Below are 17,718 nucleotides of genomic sequence, written 5' to 3' on the forward strand. Positions count from 1 at the left end.
CTAATGTTTTGTTTTGTAGTTATCAAACTGGTTGAATTTTCTTCTAGATATATATTCAGTCTTGGTTATCATTTTGGGGACTGACAGTTCAGTGTTTCTGGCTTTAGTTTTATTTGGTTTCTTTTTTTACATTAGTTGAATTGATTTGGATTTTCCTTTTTTTGAAAGGGGTCCAAGCACCAAAAGAGCTGAAACTTTATTCTAATTGGATTTAAACACTAAAGCTGCTGAAACACTACAGTAAATATGTTCTTTTTTTTATTCCATTTTTTTCCTGCTTTCCTTTCCTTTTTGCTTTCCTTTTCATTGAAACACTTTGAGCAGATCTATCTGTAAGTCATGGAGACTTAACTCTTGGTCATCAGGTACCACTCTCTCCCACTACTGGTTGAATAATGGCACTTGAGCACATTTCTGCACTGATTTATTGTAGGAAAGGATTCAACAGAAAGTGAGCTGTTTACAGAGTATGAGCTATAATAACTATTAAAAACATGCTGACCTTTTCTAACAAGGTGAAAAGTGTAACTCTGATATAACTTGTGATAGCTTGTGCGTATTCACAGAAAAAAAGTGATAATTTGGGGCATAGTCATATAAAGTTATATAAAGTTAAGATCAGATAAGTTTTTTCAAGGACAAGTCTGATCAAGGTTTCCTGTCAACAATAAATGGGCCAAACCCCAAATGGGAAAGTATGAAACTTATAATGGTCTAAGCCACAGCTTTGCCAGGGATGAACACATGTACTCATCAGACCTTTGTGGAAAATGGGATTTAGAGTGGTTCAGTCGCATGGTGACGTCCTGAGATTTGTCTACAAAGGTCTGGTGAGAAATACATTACAGGATGCATCTTAAACCCCAAAGGATGTCATAGTCTGAATTCATTAACTCATGGTCTCAGAATAGTTTCTTGTCAGCTCAATGTATTATCTTATAACCTGAAGTGACTTAACTATGTTCTCCTTCTTTTATTCACTAGCCTTTATTATCTGCAGGCATAAATTCATTTATGCTTTTAATATGTGACGTTATGACAGAATTTTGTTGAAATGCCATTAGTGGCTCCATATATTACTAACATTTTCTAGACAATAATAAAATACTGTATATATTCAAAGTTACATGTCTAAACGATTGATGAACAGATCCACTTTTTACATGTTATTTTGAATTAAAATGTTTTAGCTTTGTGCTGCAGCGCCATCTGTTGGTACATTTCAGAAATTAAATCCTTCCCTAGACTAATCCTTAGACATTCCTGAAAATGGAGGTGCATGTACACAAAATAGCAAACAGATTACAAAAAAACCATGTATTTAGCCTAATAATATTTAACAATGGATTAATAATTATGATTAATAATTAATACTGATGTGCATGAAAGTTAGACAAGTTTTGTGCTGTTAATCACTGAGGAGTGTGAATGCATCGAGCTCCTTTCTGAGATCTTACTGTTATTTGTTGGGCATTGACCAAAGCAAACTGAAACCCACTTTTTGAAGATATTTAAAATGAAATTCCTGAATTTCTGCCCCACAAAGGCGTAGATGATGGGGTTGAGGCAGCAGTGACTGAACGCTATGGTTTCCACCCACTGCATAGCCATGTTCAGGTCCTGCTCCCACTGACATGTGTTCATGTAGCCCAAGTGATGCAGGAACATCAGAAAGATGACGATGTTGTAGGGCGTCCAGAAGAGAAAGAAGATAATGACCAAGACCAGGATGAGCTTAACAGCTTTGTGTCTCTTCTGAAATTTCATGTGCATTAAGATGGGGATGATACGCGAGTAGCAGAACACCATCACGGAGAGAGGAATAATCAAACCGAGTAGGTTCATCTCAATGTAAGAGAACTGCCTCCATGCTGTTTCTCCTGGATATTCCACTCTGCATGTCCATCCATTTGTTTCATTTGTTGCTTGGGAGAAAATTATGGTTGGCAGAGAAGCTCCTAAGCTAAGTGCCCACATAAACAAAGCCACAGCTATGCTAGCTCTGACAGACCGGTGCTTAATGAAGATAGAGCAATTGGGGTGGACAATGACAATGTAGTGGTCCAAGGTCATTATAATCATAAAAAAGATGCTTCCATAGAATCCCAGCGTGTAGAGGGCTGTCACTGCATGGCACATGTTGGTCCCGAAGGTCCACTCAGAGACGGCAGCGTAATGAGCCCAGAAAGGCAGTGAGATCAGGAAAAGGAGGTCTGAAAGGGCCAGGTTGATGAGACACACATCTGACATGGTGGATGTTTTGTAATACTTGACCAGGACACACAGAACCAAGCCATTGCCAATGAAGCCCACGATGAAGACGATGCTGTAGAGGGTAGGGAGGAAGGTTTGGCTGAAGCCCATTGCACTGATTTGGGAGCAAGTCTGGAATTTGTCAGCATTTAAATCATAGAATATATACTCAGCATAGTCGTAAGCTGTTTATGGAAGAAAAGAGTTTCATTATAACTTGTTACAAAAAACTTCATCTATTGTAAGTTCATACATAGGTTGTTTTGGCATTTTTATAATCTAATGGATATACAAATAAACATGGCACAGATACTGATGATGTGACCTCTACTGTTAGATAGAGGTTCATAGATAAATACTTTACTAATAATAATACTTACTGAATTATTTCACAATTAATGAATACATGCAATAATGATGGGGAAATCAGGTATAACAGTCTCTAAGTCATAGGCTATAAAAATGTAGTCAAATTGTCACTCAAATTGTTAACAAATTTTTGCTTTTGAATTTTCTTGAATATGCATCCAAAAAGACTTAGAATTAGGTATTACAATATTTCTTAACGTAGTTTTTGGACACTAGCTATAATGCTACATTATATGATAGTGGGAATTGTTAGCTCAATGGTAAGGGCTTGTACTTACTGTAATGTGATCTGTCTATCTACTCTAAACTTTAATATAGCAGTCAGCAAATATAATAGAAACTGAAAGCCACTACTTGGTCACACATTGTCACTAAATGCTGAAAAACATTTTAGACACATTTTTACAATGATCAGTAAAGATTACTAAAGCAAAACAGAAATGTACCTACTTGTGTTCTGGTCGATCTCCATGGTTCACAAATCGTCTGAAAGTGATTGTAAATGTAAACAGTGTAACTTGTCATAAGACGAGGCTGAGCTAATCCACCCACCCCTGAGGTGGGGTTTGTTGAACTTAGGTTCATGTACTTGAATAAATGGCAAACAAAACATATAACTGGTTTGTTGTGCTCTTTTGATATAAAATATTCTGAGAATTTGACTATTTTCAAGATGTTTGCAGAATGTAAAACAAAACAAGAACATGCAATTCCTAGGAACATGCAACTTCCTCAGAATATCTTGTTTCAAAAACCTGTTGTAAAACTGTAAGAATGTTTAATTGGCAACAAAGACCGTAATTATGACAGAGAATTTAAATAAACTTGTTTAACTTGATATCTGAGTTGATATATGATGTGAGTCCAAGGAGTATTTGATTATTCATAATAATTTAGACCTTCATCCTTCATGGATCCACAGTCTATTTCAGGAAAGATCCACAATGTAACTGACTTCTTATCGACCAACATTTGTATGATGGCAATCCTTCCAAATGCCGTGGTACATTGTTCATGACGTGTTTAATGGGTTCCAGTCCTACAAAAAAACAACAGTAACTCAAACCATCTCATTTTTAATGAGACCAGAATGTTAATAACCAGCTTCACTTCCAGGCACAATTATGTGTCACAATATGCATTAATTCACCAAGACACATGCTCCATAAAATAAGAAACAATCATCTTCTTTCCTTCCCTAGCAGCACCAACTGCACTTCTACAGGACCTGGTAATGATGGAGATTGTTTAACCACTTGCAGAGGGTGTTTTTGTTGTTTAATGTCCAGTTTAACAGAGAAAAATCACAGCTTGGTCCTTCACTGTCATGAGAGTCGCCTTGTCCCACAATCACCATAGACTTAATGTATGTAGAGAGAACCTAAACCACCCAAGAAATGCTCATTTCAGAACGCAGTGCTATGCTCAAAGAAGTGATGATTTTTAAAAGCATGGATCCCAACTTGGTTTTGGCAATTGCAAGTCCCCATTGTTTCCCATGTTGTCTGCCACCTTACCCATGTCAAGTCAAGTAAAGAAGCTTTTATTGTCATTTTAACCATATGTAGCTGACGCAGTACACGGTGAACTGAAACTTTTCATCAGAATCCTGGTGCTATATAACATAGATAAAATAGAGCAACAACAACATAGAGCTACATTACACAATATAGAGCAACATAACAGAACACAGAGCTAAGGACTAAAGTATGTGTCCTCGCCAAATAAAGTGCATCGTATGCTGCTGGGTGCAAACAGTGCAGAGAAAAAAAAAAGTGCAGACAAAAAACAGTGCAGACAAAAAAACAGTGCAGACGACAAAAAAAACAGTGCAGACAAAAAAAAAACAGTGCAGACAAATAGCATGCAAAAAAAACAGTGCAGACAAAAAGCATGCAAAAAAAAACAGTGCAGACAAAAAAAACAGTGCAGACACAAAAAAACAGTGCAGACAAAAAGCATGCAGAAAAAAAAAAACAGTGCAGACAAAAGACAGTGCAAACAGACAACATAGGACAGTGTAGGACAAATACACACAACACAAAATAGCACTGACCAGTAAACCTGCTGTATAATATGTTATACAGTTTAATGTGCAAATCGAGAAAACTGTAAACATGAGTGTGTTTGTAAACATAAACACAATGTTGTGCAAAAAAGAAACAGCAGCAATCAAGAGGTGCAGAACAGCATGTAAACAGTGTAATATGATTATAATATAATATGGGTGAGGTTGTAGACATAGATGTGTATGAATTTAAATGAGTATTGAGTGTTTTTGTGTTCAGGTTTGTAACAGTTCAGTAACACACAGTTGTGTGTGTGTGTGTGTGTGTGTGTGTGTGTGTGTGTGTGTGTGTGTGTGTGTGTGTGTGTGTGTATGTATGTGTGTGTGTGTGTGTGTGTGTGTGTGTGTGTTACAGTTCCAGTTTAGTTCTCTGTGTTGTATATATTTATGCTGCTCTGTTCCCCAGTTTCTCTTTTTGATGTTTCTTGTTCAGCCCTACAAATGTCATCCAATCCCCTTCTTTCTTTCTCAACTTTTTGTTCAGACTTTTTTCCTTATGTTTGCATTTTTTGGCTCAAAACTCTGTGGTTAATTTCTTGTTCCTTTTTTCTGTTTACATTTTGGCTTTTGCACTCCAATACAATTCTTCAGCTTTCACCCTGTTGTAGTCCATCTCTACATGTAGAATAATTCCTGTGCTATGGATAAACCAAAAATTGATTCTATTAAAATTCTATCTTTGCAGCAGTGCTACATCAGACATACCCTCATGTCTTATGACCCTATATCTGCTCAAGGGCTTAGTAGTGGCAGCTTGACAGTACTCAGGTTTTGATCAGAAGCCCTATGTCTTAACCACATTGCTACTTAATACTCCTAAAGTTGTAACATATGCCCTCATTTCCAGACCAGTTCAAAATCCCATTGGTGTGCAAACTCAAAGAAACTACCGTATTTTCTGGACTATAAGCCGCTACTTTTTTCCCACGCTTTGAACCCCACGGCTTAAACAACGAAGCGGCTAATTTAAGCAAAAAAACTGAGCTCCATAACATTAGACCAATTAAATTTACGAATGGAAACGAATAAAGGAGAAAAACGGTGGTGATTTTTAAACGCACGACAATAACTAAAGAAAAACTCTTGAGAGAAATAGTTGTGAAAGGAAGGCGTTGGACAGTGAACAATAACTTTCTTGGTAGGCTACTGTTTAGATACAAGTCGTTGTAATGCGTTGAGTCTGGGTCAAGGGATAGCACGCTAACTCCAGTTGCAACAGAAATCATATAACGCAGACAGGTTTCCAAAACAGTTGCAAACTGTCAAATCCCCTGACTAAAGTTTGCCAGTACTAGTAAAGGCTGACAAACCCAAAGATGGAGTAGGACCAATTCAGACTCTCTTATTTACCAGATTCAGTTTCACAGTCTCATATTGCACAGTGTCACATCAGACAAAACCTACAAGCATGTTCCTAGAAGATCCAAAGGCCACCGCCAATGACACAACTTGCTTGAGCCACCCAAATCACTTGCTAATTCAGACATCTGCACTTATCATAATCCCTGGGGACCTTTTCTTAGATCTGCTCTCTGCTTTAAGCATTTCTCTTGGCTGCAGAGTAGGATGCCAGAGACCTTACCAAAACATAGGTAGTTAATAAATGGTTTTAGAAATACCTAGTGACATGCCTTCCATCTACAGTGTCTCACAAAAGTGAGTACACCCCTCAGATTTCAGCATGGTGGTGGTAGCATCATGGTCTGGTGCTCCATGTCCCAGCCACCACACACATGTACCATCTTTTCCCAATTTTGCATTCAGAGACAAAACATGCAAACTGTAAATTAATTGGTGATGACTTGAGATGAGTGGTGAATCAATAAAATATTATTCTTAAAATATCAAGGGAGATCTCCCACATGATCAATAACATGATTAAACAGCCATAGCAGACCATTCCTGTCAGCATCAACTATTATTCTGTTTCCCTTCATCAATTATCAATATAATAATGCAAATAATATAAAAAATACATATTTATAAAAAACATAATAATAATAATATAAATAAAAGATCTGTATTACCCAAATACTGAAAATAGATGGTGGTGCTTATTGTTCTAACCTTATGGTCTAAATCTTTTCTGTTCTGGCAGGTCTTTTATTTCCGTTGTCTCTACTATATTATTTGATTTAGACAGATTTGCCTTAGTGGAAGTCTTGTTGAACCTTACCAAGCACATACAAGTCTGTTTTTCAGTGCTTTAAACTTTAAGCGCACAAGCTGCTAAATTTAGATTGTAATTCAGATTACAATGAATTACATGTTGGGGCAGGTTCCCTCCAGAGACGGATTACCAATAATAGGCACTTGACACCTTTCAATTTCACTGACTATCTTTTACTGATTGACTCAGTATGTAGTATGATTTGTTAACAAAACACATGCAAGATGTTTGTGGACACCTGAGCATTTGAGATCACTATGTGCTTCTCTTTTGAACAGTCCATTCTACATGTAGGCCACTATTCACTAATACAAAAAGCTCCACTCTGGTGAGATGTTCCACTAGATTTTGTGGAGATTTTTGCTAATTTAGCCACAGAAAGAGTTTTAGTAAAGACAGGCAGTGATGTAGTTGAGGTGAGAAGGCTTGGGATGCAGTCAGCTGCATCCAAAGACATCTGATAAAATTGTGTCTCCGACAGAGGTGCCAAAAGTACACACATCCTTTACTTCAGTAGAAGTACAGATCCTCATGTTTTAAAATACTCGGGTAAAAGTTGAAGTACTGATTACACCTTTTTACTTAAGTGAAAGTAAAGAAGTTTTGGCTCTGACATGTACTTAAGTAAAAAGTAGTTATTACTTCTACCTGTTTTAGCTGTTAACTGGACCTCTACCAGAAGTGCAAAAAGTAGCAATTGTGCAAATAGTGCAGATAAACATGTAGCGTATTTACAGCATGTGATATGTATGTAAGCATATGTACAGTAATTAAATATAAAGGCTGTAACAGTGCAGAGACGTGTGGACATCATTAAGAGCCTTTGCTATGTTTCCACACGGAGAGTTGTGAGGTGATACCGGAGAAACTGCACCTCTTTAAGTCAAGTCAGGAAGCTTATATATATAAAATTATAGACATTTTACAGATTTAAATGATGTATTGTTTTTATCTCTACGATCAATAAAGACAGTAATTTAAGTTTGTTTTGCCATTATGAGGGAAAAACCCACAAAACGCCACCCAGAGGGTAAATTGTGAAGAACCCACAATATGACATATTTTCAGTTGTTTTACACTTTTTTGTTATGTATATAATTCCACATGTGTTAATTCATAGTTTTGATGCCTTCAGTGTGACTCTACAATTTTCATAGTCATGAAAATAAAGATATATAAATATAAAATATATATATATATCCCTCACCCGACCGGTGGCTTTTTTCAGCCACTTGATGTAACTTTACATGTGTTTCAGCTAACGGAATGATTTTTTTGTAAGAAAATGACTTCTGCAAAAAATTTTTGAAAATGACTTCTGCAAAAAAACACAAAAATTTTATAAAAAAAAGTAGTTGTAAACTGGATTTCTTTTAACCATTTATCACAGGCTTGGATGTGTCAAAGATAGGGAAAAAACTGACTTTTATGCATGGTTAGTTTTTTTGCAGCATCAGTTTGATGATTTTTCCCCCATTGACTCCCATTATAACGACATTTTTATAACGACATTGCGGAAACTAAAATTTCTTTCCACAGCTCTATTTCATGGTCTCTTGGCGCCACCTGCCTGTCAACAGTAAAAAACGCAAATATAACTTGTTTAAAAAGAGTGGCAAAAATTATTTTTAAAAATGCATGCATATATAATGTAATTTTGGAGCAATTAAATGCCGTTATAATGGGAGTCAATGGGGAAAAATCATCAAAATAATTTAAACTGATGCTGCAAAAAAACTAACCATGCATAAAAGTCAATTTTTTCCTAATCTTTGACACATCCAAGCCTGTGATGAATGGTAAAAAAAATCCAGTTTACAACTACTTTTTATATAAAATATTTGTGTTTTTTCCCTATTTTTGTGACGTCACTAATTTAATTGGCAATTAAAAAAATTTAATCCTGGATTAAATTTTTTTTTTTGTAGTTTTGATCAGAACGGAGGTTGATTGACAGATTTAAGTGAAAAAAGTGGAAAAAAATATTGATCTGATTTTTTTTTTACAGCACTTAAACTTAGTGACTTTATATATATATATATATGAATACAAAACTAATTAAAAATGTTGTTACCTAGTGAATGTATCCAGGCTGAAGATCCACATATAGAACACAAGCAGAGAAAAGATGATGATGATCATGAATGTGTCTGTTCTCAGTCATGTTCTCATCACTGACTCCCTCTGTCTCATCCACATTAACCCCAAACTTCTTACTGCCTTCTGCCCGCTGATTCTTATCTTCGTAAAGAGTGAGAGTCAGGATTTTATACACCAGCGGATTAAAAAATACGCGCAGTAACAGGAAATCGCCGTGAAAGCGCAGTGAAAAGAAAAATTTAAACTAAAGTAACAAGCCTGTTTTGAAAATATAAGAATTAAAAAGTACAGATATTTGTTTAAAAATTTAATGAGTAAAAGTAAAAAGTTGTCTAAAAAATAAATAGTGGAGTAAAGTACTGATACCAGAAAAATCTACTTAAGTACAGTAACAAAGTATTTGTACTTCGTTACTTCCCACCTCTGGTCCCCGACTATGTGGTAACAGTTTGGGGAAGAACCACATATGGCTAGAAAACATCAGGTGTCACAGAACTTTAGTCCACATGGTGTCTGCTTATTGTAAATAAACATGTTGATGGCTTTTGGAGGGTGGTGCTGAACTGAACTGAGCTTGGGTTAAAATGATTTTGGGTTAAAGTAATGGCTTCAAAATCCAACATCAGAGGAAAGAAAAAAACTTGATTTAACTGTATGGTAAATACAGTGTTTCACCAAGGTTATCTTAGGGTTAGGGTTTGGGTTTAGGTTTAGGGTTAGGGGGTTAGGGTTTAGGGTTAGGGTTAGGTTTATCCTGGTGCCAGATTCCTGTTCATACAATGTGTCACTTCTCATTTAATCCCCATGGATGTTTTGACCCCAATTTCTGGATCCAATTCTTTTCAGCTTGTCTTCGGGCATTCCGGGACCAGCTCCTGTTGTGTTGAAGTCCCATGAATCTTATTTCTTTAAAACCATGTTTTAGGAAGTGCTGTACGATCCAAGTGTGTGCCTCCTTTCCCTTCCTTATATTATAAAAATGTTGAGTCATTCTCATTGATAAAGCATTTCCCGTTTCCCCTACATATTGTGAATTGCATTTATTACAATAAATTAAATAAACACAATTGGAAACTCGTGGACTTAAGTTGGGTCTGCTTACAAAAAATTCCTTGGTGTTAGGATTACTAACGTGGGGTTTGGGTCGAAATGTATGCTTCGTCTCTTTTCGAGTTCTATCTGCCCACATTGAAAGTAACTTACTTTTAACTAAAAAGTCCTTTAAATTGCAATTTTTCTTATAGGCCGAAATGACTCTGTATCCATGTAAAATTTCCCCTTCAGTCATGAATTTGCCAAAATTTTCTTTGATTCTCCTGTTTAAAAGTGTACTACTAGCCGAGAATGTGGAAACAAGAGGGATGAGTTGACTGTTTTCTGATGGGGTCTGTTTATTCTCCCTTATGAAGGTCAGGAATCTTTTTAGGCAAACCCTTAGAAAAGACTGTGAATATCCCCTTTTCTTTCATGACCCAAATAGAATTTTGGTGGCCTTCGAAAAATCCTCAGCCCTAGAGCATATCCTATGGAATCTTAGCAGTTGAGACTTTACAATGCCTTTAAAGGTGTGTTTTGGGTGAAAGCTCTCCTTATGTAGAAGTGCGTTGGTGTCTGTGTCCTTAAAGTAGACCCCAATTTGTAATTGTTGGGTTTATAGGAAATCTTCCCCTTTGAATGTGATTGTGTCCAAGAAGCTAATTTCAGATGAGTGTATGGTGTACTTGACCCGTATGGATTTATTAAACTGGTTGAAATGGGTAATACATTTTTCAAATTCTGGTTTGGACTCAGTCCAGACACCCCAGATGTCGTCCAAGAATCTGTAATAATGTAGAGGTTTAACAGGCCAGGCAGCTAGTGCTTCCTCCTCCCATTTTGCCATGAAAATGTTGGTGTAAGAGGGAGCAAATCATTTGCCCATAGCTGTTTCTTTAATTTGTAAGAAGTGTTCCGAATTTAACTCAAAATCATTACGCTCCAAATTGATTTTTAACAAATCCAATAGATATTTGTCAGGTCTGTTTCTACTCGGGTATCTGGTGAACCATTTCTGGACGGCTTTGATTCCTACCAATGTATCTATGTTGGTGTATAAGCTGTCTATGTCTATGGTGAACAATTGACAGTGTACAGGTAAGTGCAGTGTTCGAATTTTGTCCACAAAGTCGTAAGTGCCCTAAATGTAACTAAGGTGTCGGGTACTGAGGGGGTTCAGGAAGTGTTCGATATACTCCGCTGTAGCATATGTGTCGCTACCGCAGTCGGAGACATTGGGGCGGCCCGGGGCCATTTCAAACGGGATGCTCCATGTTTTAGGGTCCTTATGGATCTTGGGAAGGAGGTAAAAAAGTCTCTGCCATGGATTGTCCGGTCCCAACAGGTAAGTGAATTGCCTTTGGTTTATAAAACCATCTTCCTTCAATTTTACTAGTATTCTCCTAATCTCTGGGCCTGTTGTTTGGAATAGAGGTTTGTCTAGTTTCCGATAGTAGCACGACTGACTTAGTTGGTGATAAGCTTCCTGAATATAGGATGCTTTATCCATATTTACTACCGCACTGCCTTTATCTGCCGGTTTAATTATCACGTTTCTGTTCTTTTGGAGCTGGGTTAAAGCCCGTTTTTCCGTGATAATAAGGTTTAGTTTTTGTGAATATTTCCACGAAAGGTTTTTAAATGCATATCTATCGGCCCTGATTATTTTTCTGACCTGATTAGGGACCTGGGACAGACTAGGGGTCCACACAGCTTTTGAAGTGAAGGGAAGAGGCTCTGCTCCTCCCCTGTATCTGAAATAAGACAGTAACAACAGTCTTCTGTGATACAGTTGCATGTCGAGACAGAGTTGTTTTTTCGTGTCCCTATTAATTTTTGGTGTGGGGAAAAAAGGCTAAGCCCTTGTTTAAAACCTTGTACAGTGGTACCTCGACATACGAGTGTCCTAACATACAAGTTTTTTGAGATACGAGCTGTCACTCGGTCGATTTTTTGCTTTGATACGCAAGCAAAAACTTGACATACGAGCTCGAGACGCCACTGCTAGATGGCGAATCAAAGCCAGAAAGTGAAGATTGTGACGAAAATTAAGATAGTGTTGCATTATAGGGAAAATGAAAGCTGTTTCTTTAAGTCTACTATCTCTGGGTATTGAAGTCTAGAGTAAAATGCATTATGGTTAGTGTAGTGCGGGAAAGAAGTGTGTGGGCTGGATCTTTTTCCTGTGTGCGATTTATATGATTTGTGTTCTGCAGTGCGGTCGGTTAATCCAAGTTTATCCACCTGGGAGTTATACTGTAACCCTGCGAATCTATCTTCATAAAAACAAGTAAAGTGGTATGCATCGGCTAATCTTGTCCATCTCATCATTACACGAGCATGAACTAATAAGATGTTACGCTGCGGCCGGGAAAAGTTCAAGCGGATAAGTAACAATAAGCAAAGAAGAAAAAGTAAAATTTTTTAAAGTTTAGGGATACATAGTGTGCAGTAGTGATTAGTAAAAAACTAGTTTTCCCTCTGCCTCCGCTTATTGCCTCTACCCCCCCCACCCCCAAACTCACACACACACACACACACACACACACCACCAGTGTTTTCGTTAGCTCAAGTCGACTCATCTCCAAGGAAAATACACTAAATAAAACCTTATTATATCTTTACACTTTCTTTTTTATTGTTTTTATACAATATTTGTCATTTATAAATACATTTTTCTTATTAAAAAACACGTAACAAAAACAACTGGGGTGGCATTTTGGGGGCTGGAACGGATTAATGGCATTTCAATTAATTTCAATGGGGAAAATTTGCTTTGAAATATGAGCAATTTGACATACGAGCAAGGTTACGGAACGAATTAAACTCGTATGTCGAGGTACCACTGTATTGGTCTTTTGTTGGTCTGAAGTGTTTCGAAAGATTTATCACTTCAAGACCTTTCTGTAGTCCCTTCTTTGGGTTTACAGGGCTTTGAAGTTTAGGTGGTTACACCAGTGTTCCAACATCGCTTTGGCACAATTTGGCGTCCAGTGAATTTGATCCTGGCTGACCTGGAACTGATTGTCTGGTAGCGGATGTAAGTATGGCATGTTCCTTTGAATGTGTGCATTTAATCCCATTAACACAGTCTTTTCTTCCTTTTTTAGGTTTTGGGTGTAATTTATCAGGGGATCCATATAGCAGCTTGAGGAAACCGAGATTTTGTTGCCTTTATGGTCCTTTGGAGTTGTTTTACAGCCGTCTCCCTCTGTTTTTGTCCCCTGTGGTTTATACCAAATGCCAGAATGATTATATTCACCTCAGTTTGTGTGCTGGCTCTAGATATGAATGCCTCCGCATGCCTGAATGTGGCCCCTGGGTAACTATCAATTTGTAGGTCCTCCAGGTCATATGGAGGAATCCTACTCAAATTTGAGTCACCCACAATACACCATGTTCTTTTTTCTGGCACAAAACGTCCAACTTACCATTTTTCTAGAAACATTTAAATGTCTAGTAGCTTTAAATACTCTAGGCGATGGAGCTGGCATTACAATTGGGGTCAATTGGGGCCCATGTAGAGGGCTTTGCTCTACATCCTGATCAGAGATGCATAGCAGTGAGTCCACTGATAAATCACCGGCTGTAGCTATTTGAATGTCCTGGTCAGTTTCCTGGTCGAGTTGGGGATTGTATGTGTCAGGGTGTACCATTACAATTTGTGACAGTTCCTTATGAACAGTATTTTGAGGCTTGGGAATGGCCACCAGAGTTGTTAACCCAGTATCCCCTTGGGGTGTTGGACATACACTAATTGAGAAAATATCAGAGATGTCATCCACATTCACTACCGCCGGATTTTGTCTTTAAGGTAGTGTTTCATTAACCGACCTTTTGGGGGCTCTCTGCGGGAGTGGTGTAGGTGATGAAATTATATACAATATTATTCATATTTAGAAGATTCCCTCCAAATCAGGTTGACCATTTTTTGCGTTCAACTAAATTGTTATAATTGATTTTGGAGAAAATATCTTGAACCTTTCCATTTTCTTCCTATTCTCATCTTAAATTCTTCTTTTTTTTTCCAGTTGTTGGTGATTCCAGAGGATGTCCAGAACAGGCTCCAGACGGCAGTGGCTGGATTGGGTTTTGGTTAGGTTTGGGGTTGGGTTAGGTTTTGGTTAGGGTTGGGGTTAGGATTAGGTATAGGGATAGGTTTTGGTTGAGGTTAGGTGAGGGGAAATAGACGCAGCTCCAGGAACCATGTCAAAATCCGAGTGGGGATTAGGGTTGGGTTTAGGGTTAGGGTTAGGGGTTAGGGTTAGGTTTAGGGAGGGGTTGGGGTTAGGGTGGGGTTGGGGTTAGGGTTAGGGTGGGGTTGGGGTTAGGGTTAGGGTGGGGTTGGGGTTAGGGTTAGGGGTTAGGGTTAGGGAGGGGTTGGGGTTAGGGTTAGGGAGGGGTTAGGGTTAGGGTTAGGGAGGGGTTGGGGTTAGGGTTAGGGTTAGGGTTAGGGAGGGGTTGGGGTTAGGGTTAGGGCTATGGATTGGTAAGGAAACTCAGATATAGACAAGCCCGGAGCCCACGTTGTGCACTGGCCTACTCCAAGTCACTAAGCACTCACATCTCCTCCGCCGCCGGTGACAAGTGGCAGGAAAATTGCCCTTAAACGTGTGTTTTTTTGTTTTACGGATGAGAACTGGACATTTGCCCACTCTCTCTTTCTCTTGCTAGCGAGAAGTGGACATTTGCCCACTCCCTCTTTCCCTTGTTAGCAACCCTTTCCCTTTTTGACCTTTTAAATGGAGGGTGTTTCCCCTTTTTTCATTTTAGCCAGTGACTTCTGATTTCATTCATTAATGCAGGACATTCGATTTCATTCATTAATGCAGGACATTTGCCTTTTCACAGATCCCCATGACGTCATTTTTAACGGTAAGTCTGTTGCAACGTTTCGGTTAATATAAACCTTCATCAGGCTTAGACTTACCATTTTCTCTTCCTTTTTCTATTTTCCAAACTGGCTGCACATTTTTCCATGTTGGCTTTAATCCTTTTTCACGAGATGTTCTGTTCACCAGGTGATTGGGTCTTTGCTAATTAGCGCTTAGCCCATTAGCTTCCTTTCTCAGTTTTTTCTTCTTCTCTTTCCTTCCATTTTCTTTTCCTTTTTCCATTTTCCAAACTGGCTTTGCATTTTTCCGTGTTGGCTTTAATCCTTTTTCACGAGATGCTCTGTTTTCCAGGTGATTGGGTCTTTGATATTTAGCGCTTAGCCCATTAGCTTCCTTTCTCAGTTTTTTCTTCTTCTCTTTCCCTCCTTTGTCCAGGCAGTGGATAAAGACAGAATTTGTCAAATGGCACCCCCAAATGGCACTGGTTAAAATTGCACCCCCCAAAAAAAGTGTTAATTAAACATTCAGTTTTGTTTAGATTATTTTTCAAAAAATGGCCACTCATGTCCTGAAATTTGGACTATTGGCACCCCCACTGCTCGAAAACATTGGCACCCCCATACTCAGTGCTGTTCCAAACGCTCTCATCAGGTAAGTTATTCAGTTTCATGCGTCATTGTTTGTTTGTATCTTGTTTTTGTTGGTCCATAATCAGGCTTAGCCTCTCCATTTTCTTTTCCTTTTTCCATTTTCTTTTCCTTTTTCCAAGCTGGCTTTACTTATCCCCATTCTGGCTTTAAACATCCTCCCAGCTGCTCTGTTTTCCAAGTGAGTGGGCCTCTGCTATTTAGCACTTAGCCCACCAGCTTCCCATCTAAGTACTTTCGTTATTCTCTTTCCCCCCACTTCTCAGGCGGCAATATCTTTTCCTTTTTCCCAAACTGGCCCTACCTTTCCCGAAAGCTGGCTTTAAATCTTCCTTCAAGCTACTCTGTTTGCCAAGTAATTGGGCCTCTGCTATTTAGTGCTTAGCCATCCGGCCTTCTTGCACAGTTTTACACTCTGCTATTTAGTGCTTAGCCATCCGGCCTTCTTGCACAGTTTTACAAATTTTTTATAAACTGGCACCCCCAAATGGCACTGGTTTAACTGGCACCCCCAAAAAACACAGTGCTCATCGAACATTCCATTGTCTATAAGTATTTCTGCTATTTAGTGCTTAGCCATCCGGCCTTCTAGCACAGTTTTACATTATGCTATTTAGTGCTTAGCCATCCGGCCTTCCTGCACAGTTTTACAAATTTTTAATAAACTGGCACCCCCAAATGGCACTGGTTTAACTGGCACCCCCAAAAAACACAGTGCTCATCGAACATTCCATTGTCTATAAGTATTTCTGCTATTTAGTGCTTAGCCATCCGGCCTTCTAGCACGGTTTTACATTATGCTATTTAGTGCTTAGCCATCCGGCCTTCTTGCACAGTTTTACACATTTCTTATATAAGCTGGCACCCCCAAATGGCACTGGTTTAACTGGCACCCCCAAAAAACACAGTGCTCATCGAACATTCCATTCTCTATAAGTGTTTTTCAAAATTGGCCACTCAGGTCATGAAATTAGAATTATTGGCACTCTCTTATCAGGTAAGTTAGCCAGTTCAGGAAATATGCAGAAGGCCATGCAAGTGCAGCAACTCGGGGTGGCACGGGCTGGGTTAGGTTAGGGGAAATAGACGCAGCTCCAGGAACCATGTCAAAATCCGAGTGGGGATTAGGGTTGGGTTTAGGGTTAGGGTTAGGGGTTAGGGTTAGGGTGGGGTTGGGGTTAGGGTTAGGGAGGGGTTGGGGTTAGGGTTAGGGAGGGGTTGGGGTTAGGGTTAGGGTTAGGGAGGGGTTGGGGTTAGGGTTAGGGAGGGGTTGGGGTTAGGGTTAGGGAGGGGTTAGGGTTAGGGAGGGGTTGGGGTTAGGGTTAGGGTTAGGGAGGGGTTGGGGTTAGGGTTAGGGTTAGGGAGGGGTTGGGGTTAGGGTTAGGGCTATGGATTGGTAAGGAAACTCAGATATAGACAAGCCCGGAGCCCACGTTGTGCACTGGCCTACTCCAAGTCACTAAGCACTCACATCTCCTCCGCCGCCGGTGACAAGTGGCAGGAAAATTGCCCTTAAACGTGTGTTTTTTTTGTTTTACGGATGAGAACTGGACATTTGCCCACTCTCTCTTTCTCTTGCTAGCGAGAAGTGGACATTTGCCCACTCTCTCTTTCCCTTGTTAGCAACCCTTTCCCTTTTTGACCTTTTAAATGGAGGGTGTTTCCCCTTTTTTCATTTTAGCCAGTGACTTCTGATTTCATTCATTAATGCAGGACATTCGATTTCATTCATTAATGCAGGACATTTGCCTTTTCACAGATCCCCATGACGTCATTTTTAACGGTAAGTCTGTTGCAACGTTTCGGTTAATATAAACCTTCATCAGGCTTAGACTTACCATTTTCTCTTCCTTTTTCCATTTTCCAAACTGGCTGCACATTTTTCCATATTGGCTTTAATCCTTTTTCACGAGATGTTCTGTTCACCAGGTGATTGGGTCTTTGCTATTTAGCGCTTAGCCCATTAGCTTTAGCGCTTAGCCCATTAGCTTCCATCTTCTTTTCCTTTTTCCATTTTCCAACTGGCTTTGCATTTTTCCATGTTGGCTTTAATCCTTTTTCACGAGATGCTCTGTTTTCCAGGTGATTGGGTCTTTGCTAATTAGCGCTTAGCCCATTAGCTTCCTTTCTCAGTTTTTTCTTCTTCTCTTTCCTTCCATTTTCTTTTCCTTTTTCCATTTTCCAAACTGGCTTTGCATTTTTCCGTGTTGGCTTTAATCCTTTTTCACGAGATGCTCTGTT

At 38.9% G+C, this 17,718-nt stretch overlaps 1 protein-coding gene across 2 annotated transcripts; it reads right to left on the reverse strand.

Annotated features, from left to right (window-relative positions):
* Positions 1–688: 688 nt before the first annotated feature.
* LOC310726474 (C-C chemokine receptor type 5-like) lies at positions 689–3,343 on the reverse strand. 2 transcript variants are annotated; one of them, XR_014533774.1, is made up of 3 exons: positions 3,073–3,343; positions 1,128–2,438; positions 689–855 (listed from the first exon to the last, which is right to left on the reverse strand). XR_014533774.1 is itself a non-coding variant. In XM_083542110.1 (2 exons), exons 1-2 carry the CDS (start codon positions 3,092–3,094, stop codon positions 1,390–1,392), a joined length of 1,071 nt encoding a protein of 356 aa, XP_083398236.1. In that variant the 5' UTR covers positions 3,095–3,343; the 3' UTR covers positions 689–1,389. The 2 variants fall into 2 exon arrangements, 1 of the variants encoding a protein (XP_083398236.1); XM_083542110.1 differs by having other exon boundaries at positions 689–2,438.
* Positions 3,344–17,718: the final 14,375 nt, after the last annotated feature.

The sequence above is a fragment of the Silurus aristotelis genome (genome assembly GCF_946808225.1).
Source record: "Silurus aristotelis genome assembly, chromosome: 1".
In the NCBI taxonomy this organism is placed as follows: domain Eukaryota; kingdom Metazoa; phylum Chordata; class Actinopteri; order Siluriformes; family Siluridae; genus Silurus; species Silurus aristotelis.

Bases quoted from the DNA above. Each gene is read 5' to 3' on its own strand.
- LOC310726474 (XM_083542110.1), bottom strand. From the start codon at position 3,094: ATGGAGATCGACCAGAACACAA. The intron at 2,439-3,072 runs GTAGGTACATTT...TTCCATAAACAG, and splicing joins GGAGATCGACCAGAACACAA to CTTACGACTATGCTGAGTAT.